Genomic DNA, 14,901 nt, shown 5'->3' with positions numbered 1-14,901 from the left:
CTAGGTGTTTGTGAACTCACATGTTGAGGCTGAGCTGTCTCCATCCACTTGTTCGTTGTTGGTATTTTTCTGAATAATGCATTTTTTTCCTTATACAAGTTTATCTGTCCATGGTTTTGTGTGGGGTTCTGAAAGCCGAAGGCTTCTGCTGCTTCTCATTCCTCCAGATGATTTTTCTGTTGCAAAGCCATTCTTCTCATCCAGTGGCAGGACTTCCATAAGTCTTCTGCCTTTTTCAGCACCCAGTGTTGTCTCTGTAGGGGGTATTGGTCTGGCCTTTGTGCTTTTTCTAGACTGAGGACACATGATATGTATGTTTGTCCTGTTTCCCGCCCCCACTTCTCATTACTTTCTACTCATCACCTTTCCATGGCCTGCCTGAGGTTGTCACCAGCAGCTGTTCAAGGCATGGTTAGAGCATGAATCAGGCTGCTTTATGAAAGGTTTAAAAAAAAAAAGAATACAGGACATTTGTCAGAATCCTCAGGAGACTGGGAGAGAGAGGTCGGGGAAGTCACCTAGAGCAGGGGTGGGGAACCTTCGATCTTGAGGCCACATGTAGTTTGGATTCAGTCGAAGGGTCGCACTTGAGGACCTACTGGGCCACATGTGGTCTTGAGGCCTGGTTGGTGTGCTAGAGGGTTGGACTTGGAGGCAGGGTGACCTGGGTTCAAATCCTGCCATTATGACTAGCATTCCAACTATTGAGTCATTAAACCTCTCTCTGAGCCCCAGTTTCCACATCTGTAAAATGGGGATGGTAATACCTAAAGAATCTATCTCATAGCATAGCATTATCATGGTGACATATAAAAAGCACTTTGTAAACTGCAAAACAAATTGTAATTATGCCCTAGTCTGTAAGGTTTACCCCATCAGCATCGGCATGGGCATTGACAAAATGAGATGTTCTTAAAGCACTTTGCAAGTCTTAAAATACTATTTTAATGTACAGAAATTGTATATATTGTGTTGGTGTATATAAATGTATATAATAAAATATTTTCACATATATTTATAATTATATTATAGAAATATGTTTTTATATTTATTATAAATGCTAGCTATTATTATTAGTAATTTCTCAGAATAATTTCTCTTGTCTCCTTCCCCTTTTATTAGTAAAATAGCTGTTAAAATGGGAGAGGCATTTTGTGAGTAAATGGTAAAAAGGTGTTGTTTTTTCCTCCTGCCTCATTTTCTGATATTTCCCTCCCTGGAGAATGTGTGATCTGCTTGCTACCTCCTTATCATTAGATGTCTCATACCACTTACTTGGTTCTGCAGCCAGGACCTGGTTAAAGTTAAGGAATGTGAATTGCTTTGAAGCTGATAGCTGTTTGTGCTGCTGTGGGAAAGAGCCCTGAAGGGACATTTAGAAAAAATGGTGCATCTCCCTTCACCCCCTTCATCCACATGGGATCTTGGGTACATAGTAGGTGCTCAAATAAACTATTGATGGATTGACTCATGGTAGCCAACCTTTTAAGTGAATCAATGAGCATTTATTAAACATCTACTATGTGTCAGGCACTTTGCTAAGTATTAGGGATTCTAAGGAAGGCAAAAAACCAAAGTCTCTGCTTTCAAGGAGCTCACAGTCTAATGGAGGGGGGTTGTTGTTGTTTTTTTTTTTTAAGAAGGACTATTAGATCTGAGTCCCCTAAGTGAAATAGATGATTCCCTTTTTTGAAGCCTTTGCTCTCCCAGATAGATACCTGTACATGACAGAGGTATGAGGTTTGATTTCTGTGGGGAAGCAGGGTCTGGACCAGATGACCTCCCGAGATTCCTTCTAGCTGTAGGACTCACTCTTTGTTGCTCTTGCTTCTGGGTGATGCCCAGTGTTTTTACCATAATCATGCTGTCTACATTTGTTGGGAATGTCAAGTTGGGCCGTGCTGTGTTGTTTTGTGTTTTGTTTTGACAACAGAATGACCACTTCAAAGTCCATCTTCCAGACAGGCTTTCATTTAGGACTGTGAGGGGGAGGCCTTTACTGCTGGACCCTTGTAGAGACAGAGAGGTGGTCTCTGGCTGTACCCCCACCTCCTCCACCATGCTCACTTTTTTTCTTTTCTTGCAGGCCTGCAGGTGAACCAGAAGGCTCTGACGACATTCCCAGATGTAGTGCTCGTGCGGGTGCCCACGCCTTCAGTGCAGTCAGACAGTGACATCACTGTCTTGAGACACTTGGAGAAGCTAGGCTGCCGCTTGGTCAACCGCCCCCAGAGCATTTTGAACTGTGTCAACAAGTTTTGGACATTCCAAGAGCTGGCTGGACATGGGGTCCCCATGCCAGACACGTTTTCCTATGGTGAGTTGACTTGAAATGGGGCCAGACTTGGACTGCTTGGATTCTTGGTTTCTTTCCATCTTCTACCCAAACCTCTTCATAGCTCTTGTTTGTTCTCCAAGCAGGATCTTCCGTATCAGTCAAAAATAATCTCACTTTTTCTCACTCCTGTGTCTTAGCATGAACCATGCCCTTCATCTAGAATGTCCTATTCTTTTCCTTTCTTTCAGTCTCTATCCCTCTGTCCTCCAAATCCACACCCAGAACTCATCTCCCTCAAGCCTTTCATGATCAGCTTCACCTGGCTGATTATTTATCTTCTTAGACTATTCATAACATATTTGTATTCAGTTTGTACTACAATTTTTTTAACAGAAACTGAATGTAATCACATCTCACCTATTCAGAATATCACCATTTGGCATTTTCCCCTGTCTCAAACCTTGCTGGGTAGCTGTCCTAAAGCATATGCACTCAAACTCATGTACTTTATTTAACTTCAGCCTCTCATTTAGATCCTGCTTGCTCCTATCTCACATACAATTCCCTTTAGCTTGGTTTCTGTCCCCACCCCCCAACCTGATGCCTATAATATCGACTATACCTTAACTCGATGAGGTAGAAAGACTAGCAAGCAGTGTACCTGATAGCTTCTAAGTCCCTTTCTGGCCAGCAAGGCAACCAAGAGATAAGTGAAGCCTAGTACCTCCAGCTGCCAACCTTAGTAAAACCTCTGTTTCCATCCTGTCCAATCTACATCTATATTTCTATTTATATCTGTGTCTATAGATATGTATATATGTGCACATTTACATACACATATGCAGATACAGATATGCCCAAATATATATCACCTTGTTAACCTGTGATTTGTACCAAATATATATCAACTTGTTAACCTGTGATTTGTGCCTGGACCAGATTTATCCTGAACCCTCCTTTGAAGTGATTGTTCCCTGGTAAATGAGTTCTGCGAGTCAAGCAGATAATCCTTTTCTGCCCCATGACCCCATGTTGACATTCTGTACCTGGGCCATCCTGAGATATTGTCAGCAGACCCCTCCCCTTTGTCACATTTCCTCCATGCAGACAGCCAGGCTCCCTCCCCAGAAGGCAAGGATCTGTCTTGGGCTGGGGAACCTGATGTTTGAGTCCTGAGTCAGACATACTCTGTTGGCAAAGGGGCCATCTAATCCCCTTAGGGACAAACTGGTTTTAGTAGAGGTGGCTGAAACCTTATCCATCCTAATTCGTAGCTGTATTTGGTCCAAGTCCTGACATGCTGGAGTTCCCACAGCACTGCTTGAATTCTTTGCTAACCCAGCCCTGTTCCTTAAGGATCTTAGGAACCATGGCCCAGCTACTGACTAACCTCTTTAGTCTTCCAAGCTAGCATTCCCAGACTGCTGAGGATTATGGATTCAGGTGCTTCTGGAAACTTAAACAATTTTTAAAAATTCATGTCTTTATGATTTTTTACATCATAATCATTCCCCTATATGCCCTTTCTCTAGCCCCTAAAATGTGCACGTATGTGTATGTGTGCCCATACACACACACACACACACACACACACACACACACACATATCTTCCCTCTTCACAAAGAAAAACCATAAAAACCAGCCAATACAGCAGCTAAGCTCCTGCCACATTTGTTATCTTTGGTTATTGCATTTATTCATTGTCTTTTTGCATGGTTTTTATTTACACTATTGTAGCCATTGCATACAGGATTCCCCTGCTTCCTGCTTGCTCTGCTCTGTATCAGTCCTCACAAGATTCTCTGAATTCCTCATTTTGGCTATTTCTTGCAGGGCCACAATATCCTGTTATATCTGACAGTGTACTTTGTTCTCCCAGGGAGTGGGCATCTAACTCATTTCCACTGCAATACTATAAAGCCTTGTGATGTATATTTTGTTATATGTGAGACCTTTCTCTGTGTTGTTGACTTCCTTGGGGCAAGTGACCAGCAATGGAGGTCAAACTACTGGGTCAAAGACTATGAGCTGTTGAATAACTTTTCTTACATGATTTGCTTTTACAAACATCTTAGACTCCAACCTCTTCCAACATAAGCCAGTACCTCGTCAACCCTAGGCATCATTGGTGATGCTGGAGGCTTCTCATAAATGGTGCCTGAGGTCAGGACCCCTGGTTTCGTAAGGATGGATGCACAATGATCTGACTGGGGGAGCATTATAGATTATAAAATTCAAGGTGTCACTCATCCTCCCCTATTTTTAGTCATACTGTGGTTTGATTGACTAACTAGCCACATAGTCTTAGATATTCCTTCACACTCTGGAAGCGAATATTTGGCTTCCTTTATTGCTATCAGAATTGCCAGGTTTCCATTCATTCACCATCCTCTATCAGATCTGCGGTTGACCTTCCATCTCAGTATCCACAGTTTTGTAGTGTCCTTAGTGCCAGGGAGGTATACATACTGTCCCTACATAGACTATATAATTTCCCTTAACCTGGTTCCTGGTGTTTCTGCCTGGCCAGTCAGTTATATATGAGAATTGAACCTGAGACTACCTCATTCTAGGAATTCCTGTATAAAATATCTGCAGGGGGTTAGTCAGTTAAAGGAACTTGGAATGTTTAACATGGAGAAGAAAAGTCATAGGGGAAAAGGGGAGAAAATATGAGAGCCAGCTTCATGTATCTGAAGGGCCAGCAATGCAGAAGGAGGATTCAACTTATTCTTTTTGGCCCCAGTGGACAGAAGGGGCACGATTAGGCTTGGTGGCAGGACAAACTTCCCAACAGTTAGAAGGGCCTCCTCAGAAGGCAATACGATCCTCCTCCTGGAGGTCATCAAGCCAAGGCTAGATGCTGTTTGTTGGGTAGGTTATAGTGAGGATTCTGGGAATGGGTTGTTGGTCTGGCTAGTGGCCAAGAGCTGTTATATCTCTGGGATCCTGTGTTACTATTCTGCATCATCCAAGGGAACCCCAGGCCTGGTTGTTTTTGTTTGTTTGTTTGTTCTCTTTTTAAAGAGAAAAGCAAGATGTTCATATTTTCCAGGTATTCAGGGTTATGATCATTCATTAATTTTATCTCCTGCCATAAGTTCTGGCCAGACTGGCTGAATCAGCTGAATCAGGTAGGGTTTGGTTTGGTCTTGTTTTATTGTTTCTTTTTAGACATGTTGGACATCTGGCAGAACTTAGAGGCTCCTCCACATACAAGAGGGCAAATCATGCCTTCTAGGCACATTGGTCAGTATGAATCAGTAATCATGTTTCCTGGGTTATGCAATGCTCCACTCCCTTTTCAGTGCTTCATGAACTCCTGGCCATCTGTTGAGATGACATCCTGATTTACTCCTGGGACCTTGACTGGGGTACACTGACCTCATCTGAGCCATGTTTCTCCCCCATCAGCACCTTTAGCAACTCATTTTTAAGAAGTTTTTTTTTGTTTTAATTTTTATTGAAATTTCTTGTTTTTATATTATCTACATTTCCAATGTGTATCTCTCTTTTCCCCAGCCCCTCCCAGTGAACCATCCTTTATAACACAGAATAAAAGAGGGGAAAAAAGCCCAGTGCAGCAAAACTAATCATGGCATCAACCGAGGATATCCCATTCCCATAGTCTCCAGCTCTGTAAGGAAGGAAGGAAGGTGCCTTCCTGGATCTTTTCTGGGGGGCCAATCTTGTCACAGCATTCAGTTTCCTCCTCTGGTAAAATGGATATACTAATAGCATCTCCCTTCCCACCCTTCCCCCACCCTTCAGTTGTTAAAATAAGATAGTTGTAAAGTATTTTACAAACCTTAAAGTGCTATACAATGCTTATTATTGCTATTATCATCATTAAGAATAAATCACAGGGCGGAGCCAAGATGGAGGCAGGAAAGCAGGAATTTGCTTAAACTCCACTCCAAATCCCTCCAAACACCTGTAAAAAAATTCTGGAGCTATGGAACCCACGAAATAGCAGAGGGAAACAGATCTCTAGCCCAGGAGAGCCTGGATGGTCACCAGGAAGGGTCTATTGCACCGTGCTGAAAGCAGAAGGCAGCCCAGCATGGGCTGCATGGGGACAGACCAGACCAGGAGTCAGCCAGCCAGAAGAGGCCTTGGGGCCATGAAACAGTGAGCTATGGCAGTTACCAGACTTCTCAACCCACAAATGCCAAAGAGCAGGTTAGTGGGAAACTGGGGATCAGTTCAGAGCAGTCCGGGCGCCAGCTCTTGGGGTGGAGGAGGTCGTGCAGCTGTGGCTGTAGCAGCAGCAGGAAGCTCCTGAGGCTACCTCCAGAGCTCCAGTGTCAGCGGCTTCCCAAGTCCCTGGCTCACACAGTGGGAGGAATCTAGCAGCAGATCAGAGCGGGAATGCAAGGAGCGCTTTGTGGGCATAAAGGCAGATTCTCTTGCTGTGCCCTGCTTGGATCTGAATTGTGGTCCTGGTTGGCAGTTCTTGGGTGAGGAGGAGTGCTGCTGTGACAGAGTCTGGGGCGACGGTGGAGCAGAAGTAGCCCTGAAAACAGCAGTGCTTGGACCCTAAAGCTTGGGACAAAGTATTCTCTACTCTACAAGCAGTCATATCCTGACCAAAAGCTCAAGGGTCAAGCAGTTGGCTGGGAACATGAACAGGCAGTGAAAATAAACTCAGACTCAAACTCAAACTCTAGATCCCCTTTTTGGTGACAAAGAAGATCAAATCATATAGCCAGAAGAAGTCAACAAACTCAAAGAGCCTACATCAAAAGCCTCCAAGAAAGATATGAATTGGGCTCAGGCCATGGAAGAACTCAAAAAGCATTTAGAAAAGCAAGTAAGAGAAGTAGAGGAAAAATTGGGAAGAGAAATGAGAGTGATGCAAGAAAACCATGAAAAACAAGTCAATGATTTGCTAAAGTAGACCCCCAAAATACTGACGAAAATAACACCTTAAAGAATAGACTAACCCAAATGGCAAAAGAGTTCTAAAAAGACAATGAGGAGAAGAATGCCTTGAAAGGCAGAATTAGCCAAAGGGAAAAGGAGGTCCAAAAGACCACTGAAGAAAATACCACCTTAAAAATTAGATTGGAGCAAGTGAAAGCTAGTAACTTTATGAGAAATCAAGATATTATAAAACAGAACCAAAGGAATGAAAAAATGGAAGACAATGTGAAATATCTCATTGGAAAAACCACTGACCTGGAGAATAGATCCAGGAAAGATAATTCAAAAATTATTGGACTACCTGAAAGCCATGATCAAAAAAAGAGCCTAGACATCATCTTTCAAGAAATTATCAAGGAAAACCGCCCTGATATTCTAGAGCCAGAGGGTAAAATAGAAATTGAAAGAATCTGCCAATTACCTCTTGAAAAAGATCCCAAAAAGAAAACTCCCAGGAATATTGTCACCAAATTCCAGAGACCCCAGATCAAGGAGAAAATATTGCAAGCAGCCAGAAAAAAACAATTTGAATGTTGTGGAAACACAATCAGAATAACATAAGATCTAGCAGCTTCTACATTAAGGGATTGAAGGGCTTGTAATATGATATTCTGGAGGTCAGTGGAGCTAGGATTAAAACCAAGAATCACCTACCCAGCCAAACTGAGTATAATGCTCCAAGGCAAAATATGGAATTTCAATAAAATAGAGAACTTTCAGGCTTTCTCAATGAAAAGATCAGAGCTGAATACAAAATTTGACTTTCAAATACAAGAATCAAGAGAAGCATGAAAAGGTAAACAAGAAAGAGAATTCATATGGGACTTACTAAAGTTGAACTGTTTACATTCCTACATGGAAAGACCATGTGTGTAATTCAGGAGACCTTTCTCAGTATTAGGGGATTTGAAGGGAATATAGGCAGGGCACAGGATGAGTTGAATATGAAGGAATGATATCTTAAAAAATGAAATAAATTTAAGGGGTGAGAGGCGAATATATTGAGAGAGGGAGAAAGGGAGAGATAGAATGGGGTAAATTATCTCACATAAAAGTGACAAGAAAAAGCAGTTCTGTTGGAAGGGAAGAGGGGGCAGGTGAGGGGGAATAAGCGAATCTTACTCTCATCGGATTCAACTTGAGGAGGGAATAACATACACCCTCAATTGGGTATCTTACTCCATAGGAAAGTAAGGGGAAGGGGATTAAAAAAGGGGAGATGATAGAAGGGAGGGCAGATAGTGGGAGGAGGTAATCAAAAGCAAACACATTTGAAAAGGGACAGGGTCAAGGGAGAAAATTGAATAAAGGGGGACAGGATAGGATGGAAGGAAATATAGTTAGCCTTTCACAACATGAGCATTGTGGAAGTGTTTTGCATAATGATACATGTCTGATCTATGTTGAATTGCTTGCCTTCCTAGGGAGGGTGGGTGGGAAGGGGAGAGGGGAGAGAATTTGGAACTCAAAGTTTTGAAAGCAGATGCTTAAAAAAATTAAATTTTTTTTTGCATGCAGCTGGGAAACAAGATATATAGGGAATGGGGCATAGAAATCTATCCTGCCCTACAAGAAATTAAAGGGGAAAGGGGATGGGGGGGAAATGGGATGAAAGAGGGGAGGGCTGATTGGGGAATGGGGCAATCAGAATATATGCCACCTTGGAATGGGGGGGGGGGTAAAATGGGGAGAATATTTGTAACTCAAAATCTTGTGGAAATCAATGTTGAAAGCTAAAATATTAAATAAAATATATATAAATTTAAAAAAGAATAAATCACACCAGGCTAACATCATTTCCCTTTTTTATGGGGTTACCAGACTGGTAGAACAAAGAAATACCATAGACATAGGATATCTGGATTTCACAAAGCATGTCTTGTGTACAAGAACTGGATGACAGCAATGTTCAGTAAATGGGGCACTGGTTCAGCTATTGCATTCCATAGTAGAAATTAATCCACATAAACTAGCAACAAACATCTTCAAGAAAGATAGCTAATACATTGGATGATTGATTCATTGTCTGAGGAGATCTTAAAAGGCTAGAGAAATGGACTGAATTTAATAAGATGCAATCTAATTAATTGCAGATAAATATAAAGTCTTATGCATAGGTTCAAAAACTCTGCTTCCCAACTATAAGCATGGTAGACATGGCTAAACAGTGGTTCATGTGAGAAGGACCCTGGGAGTGTTGGTGGCTTATGAACTCAATATGAGTCATCACTGTGAAGGGGCAGCCTAACAAGCTAACACAATCTTAGGTCACAGTAAGAGAAAGTATGGAGCCTAGGCCAAAGACGTGTGAGGGGGATGATGGTGCTTTTGTGCTCTGCCTTGGTCAGATCACCTGTGGACTCTTCACTTCTAGGCACTTCTGTTTAGGAAGGACTTTACAAACTAGAGATGAGGTGACTTGAAATCATGCCATGTGATAAATAAGAAGGACTAAGAATGTTCATCCATAAGAAGACAAACTTGGGAGGTGGGGAGAAGATGACTGTTGTTTTCAAATTTTTGAAGGGCTGGCCGTGGAAGAGGGTTTAAACTTGCTTTGCTTTATTTCAAAGGACAGAACTAAGATCGGCAGTGGAAGTTAATGAAATAGATTTCAGGTCAACCTAAGGTAAAATTTACTGACAGAACTATCCATACATGAAATAGGCTGCCTCTGGAGGTAGAGAAGGGGAAAGGAAAGGAATAAGAATTATTAAGTACCTACTATGTGCCTGGCACCATGATCAGTGCTTTGTAAATATTATCTCAGTAATGAATGCCTTGTTGCAGAGATCTTTAGGTGAGGGACGGATGACCGCTTGTCAGGGATGTAGAATGGATTCCTATTGCTCAGGTATAGGTTAGGTTAGATGGGCTTTGAGATCTCTCGAAGCATGGAGATTCTTTACCCTACCTGTTTTACTCACTATTATATCTGGTTTAATAGGTGTTGTCTCAGTACTTTTCTCCCTCTAGCTCTGTTCTCAGTTTTAAAATCTTTCTACCAGATCAGCCAGTCTCCAGTATTCTTCTTGGTCCCTTTCAATGTTTTCAATCTCTGCCCAAGAACTCTTTCATTCCTATATCTTAAGCCATGGTACAGAAAGCCAGCTCCTGTGCTCCTCAGCACCAACTTCTTATCCATCTGTTCATAGCCTATTTTCTCTTCTAAAATCTCTGCTTTCATTCATCAGCACAGATGGAAGCATCACCTGGACTCTGAAGTCTTTTTTTTTCCCTTTAATGCTACTGCTTTAAAAACTTTTTTTTTAGTCGTAAGCATTTAATTTTTTCTGGAAAAAAAGGAAAACAAAACCCTCGTAACAGATAAGCGCAATCAAGCTAATCAGTGGAATTGTTTGGTCGTTTCCAACTCTCTGTGACCCCTTTTGGGGGTTTTCTTGGCAAAGATACTGGAGTGGTTTGCTATTTCCTTCTCCAGATGAGGAACCTGAGGTAAACAGGGTTAAATTACTTGCCCAGGGTCACGTAGCTAGTAAGTGGCTGAAGAAATGTCTCAGCAAGATGAGTCTTCCTGATTCTAGGCCTGGAACTCTATCCACCGTGCCACCTAGCTGCCCTAGGCGAGCAAAATAAATTCCCATATTGGCCGTGTTCAGTAATACCTGTTTCATTCTACATATTAGTCTGTCACCTCTGGGTTAGGAAGTGGGCAACATTCTCATCATCAGTCCTCTGGAATCAAGGCTGATCATTGCATTGATACAAATCAAGTCTCAGAATTGTTTGTTTTTACCTCATTGAGGTTAGAGTGTAAATTGCTCTCCTGCTTCTGCTCACTTCATTCTGCAATAGTTCACACATGCCTCCTGATGTTTCTCTGAAAGAGCCTCATAATTTCTTGCCGTACAATAGTATTTTATGATATTTGTTTACGATAGTTTGTTCAACCATTCCCCAGTGGATGGGCACCCCCTCTTAGTTTTCATTTCTTTGCCATAACAAACAGAGCTGTCGTAAATATTTTGTATAAATAGAACCTTTTCATTTTTCCTTGATTTCTGGGGTATGGGACTAGTAGTGCTCTCTCTGAGTTAAAGGGCATCATGTGATATACTGGGTGCTAGAGAGGAACTATATATATATATATCTCAAAAACAGAGCTGGGTGGCTAACTCAGTTCATTCCTTCAACGATGGGAGGGGAGAGTTTGAATTTAAGTACCCAAAATGTGTCTCTCCACAACACTTAGAGACTTTTTCAGATGAATTATTTACTCCTAAGTAGTTGCTGGAATGGATAGTCATTATTTGGTTTGACGGGCCTCAGGCAACTTTCTGCCAAATCCCAAATTTGAACTCCTAGAAGACTTACAGTTGTAATCTTACTGTTTTTCCATTCAGGATGTGGCTACCTTTTCCTCTTTCTCTTCCTCCTTATCCTACTTCTTCTCCTCCTCCTCCTCCTTCCTTTTTTGCAAAATTTTATTGTGCTGGTTTGTTGACTATATACATATATATTTTCCAATTATATGTAAAAATTTTTAACATTAGTTTTTTAAAATGTTGAGTTCCAAATTCTCTCCCTCCTTCCTCTCCTCCCTCATTGAGATGGCAAGTAATTTGATATAGGTTATATATTTGCAGTCATGCAAAACATTTCCATGTTAGTCATATTGGAAAAAAAAACACAGACCAAAAAAAAACCCAAGAAAAAAATATGTTTCGATCTGCTTTCAGACTACATCAGTTCTTTCTCTGGAGATGGATGGCATTTTTCATCTTGAGTTCTTCGAAATTGTCTTAGATAATTGTATTGCTGAAAATAGCTAAGTCTTTCACAGTTGATCATTGTACAGTATTGCTGTTACTGTGCACAGTGTTTTCCTGGTTCTGTTCATTTCACTCTGTTTACATAAGTTTTTCCAGGTTTCTCTGAAAGCATCCTGGTTGTCATTTCTTATAGCACAGTAGTTTTCCATCACAATCATCTCTTGTTCAGCCATTGCTCAATTGATGGGCATCCCCTCAATTTCCAATTCCTTGCCACCAGAAAAAGAGCTGCTGTAAATATTTTTGTACATATAGGTCCTTCCCCCCCTCCTTTTTTTGTTTGTTTTTCTTTTGGAGGGGGGAAGCAGGGCAGTTGGGGTTAAGTGACTTGCCCAAGGCCACACAGGTAGTAAATGTGTCAAGTGTCTGAGGCCGTATTTGAACTCAGGTCCTCCTGACTCCAGGGCCAGTGTTTTACTCACTGTGCCATCTGGCTGCCCCCTCCCCTCTTTTTTTGATCCCTCCCTTCTCTCCTGCTGCATATAACAGAATCCCAATACTAGCAGATAGGGAAAATGAGGTCCCTCTCTTCAGATGGCCTAGACCTGTTCTTTGTGGGAAGAACAAGACAGTGTCTATCCAGCTCCAGCTGCTCAGAGGGTTTTCTTCCTTTTTCTGTTAATCCTTCCTCTTTCCAACCTCCAGAGCCTTAGACTCCAAACTTTAATTTGGGTCTCCTTGCTCTCTCCTTAGAACCTTTCTTTGTTTTCAGGACTTCCTACAGCACATGGCAGAAACTAGAACAGGGCCTGCTCTCCATGGGGGCCTAGAGCCACATCTAACATATGTGCTAGGATTGAAATCTTGTTTGTCATACTTTCTAGCTCCTCCTGCTGCTTTCTACCTATGCAGCTTGTCTGCCAGGGCCTGTTGGCTGGACTCCAACTTTTTGCTGGCTGCTAGAATACCCTTCTTTTCTTCAGTTCTTGATCTCCTAGTTCACAGTGTTGGCATAATTGGTAATTAAGAGATCTGTCCGTGTCTCATTTGTCCCATGCCCACCCCACTTGATGTAAGCCACACCCTTGGTCAGAAAATGTCTTTGAGAACCCTAAAAAATTCTAAACTCACCTTCTCTGTCTGTTCTCCCTCCTATGTCTCCTGGGTCATCCTCATGAAGGCAAAGTGACTTGTCAGGCACTAAGTGTGCAGTCAGATTTATTGATTGAAGGATAGAATTAATTGATGTCTGACTGTCAAAGGCTGTAGAGCACTGATGGACAAGTCTAGCTACTGGTGGCATTGGCAGGTCCCTAGGGCAAGAGTGTGGCTCAGAGAGCATTGTTAGGGACACCTTGATCCTGGACATGTCTTTTCATTACAAACCCTCCCCCGGCTGCACACACATACTGACTCCCAGGTACCATAGGCTCAGACATCCATACGCAGACGGACATCTCAGGGACATAGCCAACACAACTCCCCTGCCCTTTCCAGAGGGAAAGTGCCTAAGTTGCCTGCAGAATGGTCATGCCTGGCCACAACAAAACTGGTTGTAGCATATAGAATATTATGGTCGGTTCTTTAAAGAATATCTAGTACTTCAGAAGTTGATGAAAGAATAACAGAATTCATTTGGAGGGGGGAAAAGTTGAGAATTTAAAAGGAAACAACTAAAAAACATGGGAATGAAAGCAGCTTGGCATTACCTAGCTCAAATTCTATTACAAAACACTAATCAGAGTTTAAATGGTAAGTGGGAAGTCATCTTATAGGGGAGGCAGTAGCAGGGGGAGGATGGGAAGAGGGGGGAGGCTGAGAAAGGCCTTCTGTAGATAGTAGGATTTGAGCTGAGAATTAAAGCCAAGGAAGTGAGGAGGCTTCTTCACTCCTCCCACTCAGCCACACTTCTCTAGACTTTTCCTTCATGCTTTTCTCCACTCCCTCCAACCTAGAATTCCACCCCCCCCCTTTTTGTGTGTTGTCTTCCCCCGTTTGACTATAAATTCCCTGAGGGTAGGGACAGTCTTTTTTTTTCATATGTGTATCCCCAACTCAGCACAGTATGCCTGGCACATAGTAGGTGCTTAATAAATAGTTATTGACCTACTGACAGGTAAAAAGGGAAAGCATTCCAGGCATGGGGTACTGCTGGTGAAAAATGCAGAATACAATTAAAATAACTGTCATCTCATATCCATACCATTGATAAATATGATAAAAGACAGAAGTAGCCAATGTTGGAGAGACCATCAAAGCCAGGCACAGTTCTATACTGTCGATGGAGCTGCCATTGGGTTCAGCCCTGATGGAAAACAATTTGGAATTATACTTAAAAAAAAAGTCACTTAACTAAAAGCCCTTTGACTTAATGATTGATGCTGTATGTGTGCTCCAAGGAAGTGAATGACAGCAAGAATGGTGCCTTATACGCCAAAATATTCATAGCAGTAGGAAAAAGCTGGGAAACAAAGTGGGCACCTCTCCATTGGGGTGGTTGAATAAACTGTGATGTCCAAATGGAATCAGATGCTGTGCCCTGAGAAATAACATGTGGAATTCAGAAAAACACAGGGAGCATTGATGCAGAATGAAAAAAGGCAAAGTCAGGAGAAGCACCTATACAATAACTTGTTGTTCAGTCATTTTCAGTCGTGTCTGACTTTCTGTGACCCCATTTGGGGTTTTCTTGGCAAAGATGCTGGAGTGGTTTGCCCTTTCTTTCTCTGGCTCATTTTAAAGGTGAGGATATTGAGAACAACGGGGCTAAGTGACTTGCCCAGGGTCACACAGCTAGTAAGTGAAGTGTCAGAGGGCAGATTTGAACTCATGAAGATAAACCTACCTGATTCCAAACCCTGTGCCCTACCCACTGAGCCACCTAGCTGCTCCACGATACCATAACTACAACAGCATAAATGAGAACAATACGAAAGGCAATCGACATTCAGATTATAGACAGA

At 42.1% G+C, this 14,901-nt stretch overlaps 1 protein-coding gene across 1 annotated transcript in view; it reads left to right on the top strand.

The window, feature by feature from the left end:
• The window catches only part of RIMKLA (ribosomal modification protein rimK like family member A), a 59,404-nt gene that overhangs the window by 21,459 nt on the left and 23,044 nt on the right, over positions 1-14,901 (top strand). The window contains exon 2 of the mRNA XM_036747674.1: positions 2,087-2,317. Within this exon, the coding sequence (XP_036603569.1) occupies positions 2,087-2,317 (231 nt within the window). The remainder of the gene's footprint in view (positions 1-2,086; positions 2,318-14,901) is intronic.

This window comes from Trichosurus vulpecula, chromosome 2, assembly GCF_011100635.1.
Source record: "Trichosurus vulpecula isolate mTriVul1 chromosome 2, mTriVul1.pri, whole genome shotgun sequence".
NCBI classification, from domain to species: Eukaryota; Metazoa; Chordata; class Mammalia; order Diprotodontia; family Phalangeridae; genus Trichosurus; species Trichosurus vulpecula.
This window is presented reverse-complemented; position numbering and strand designations above follow the sequence as displayed.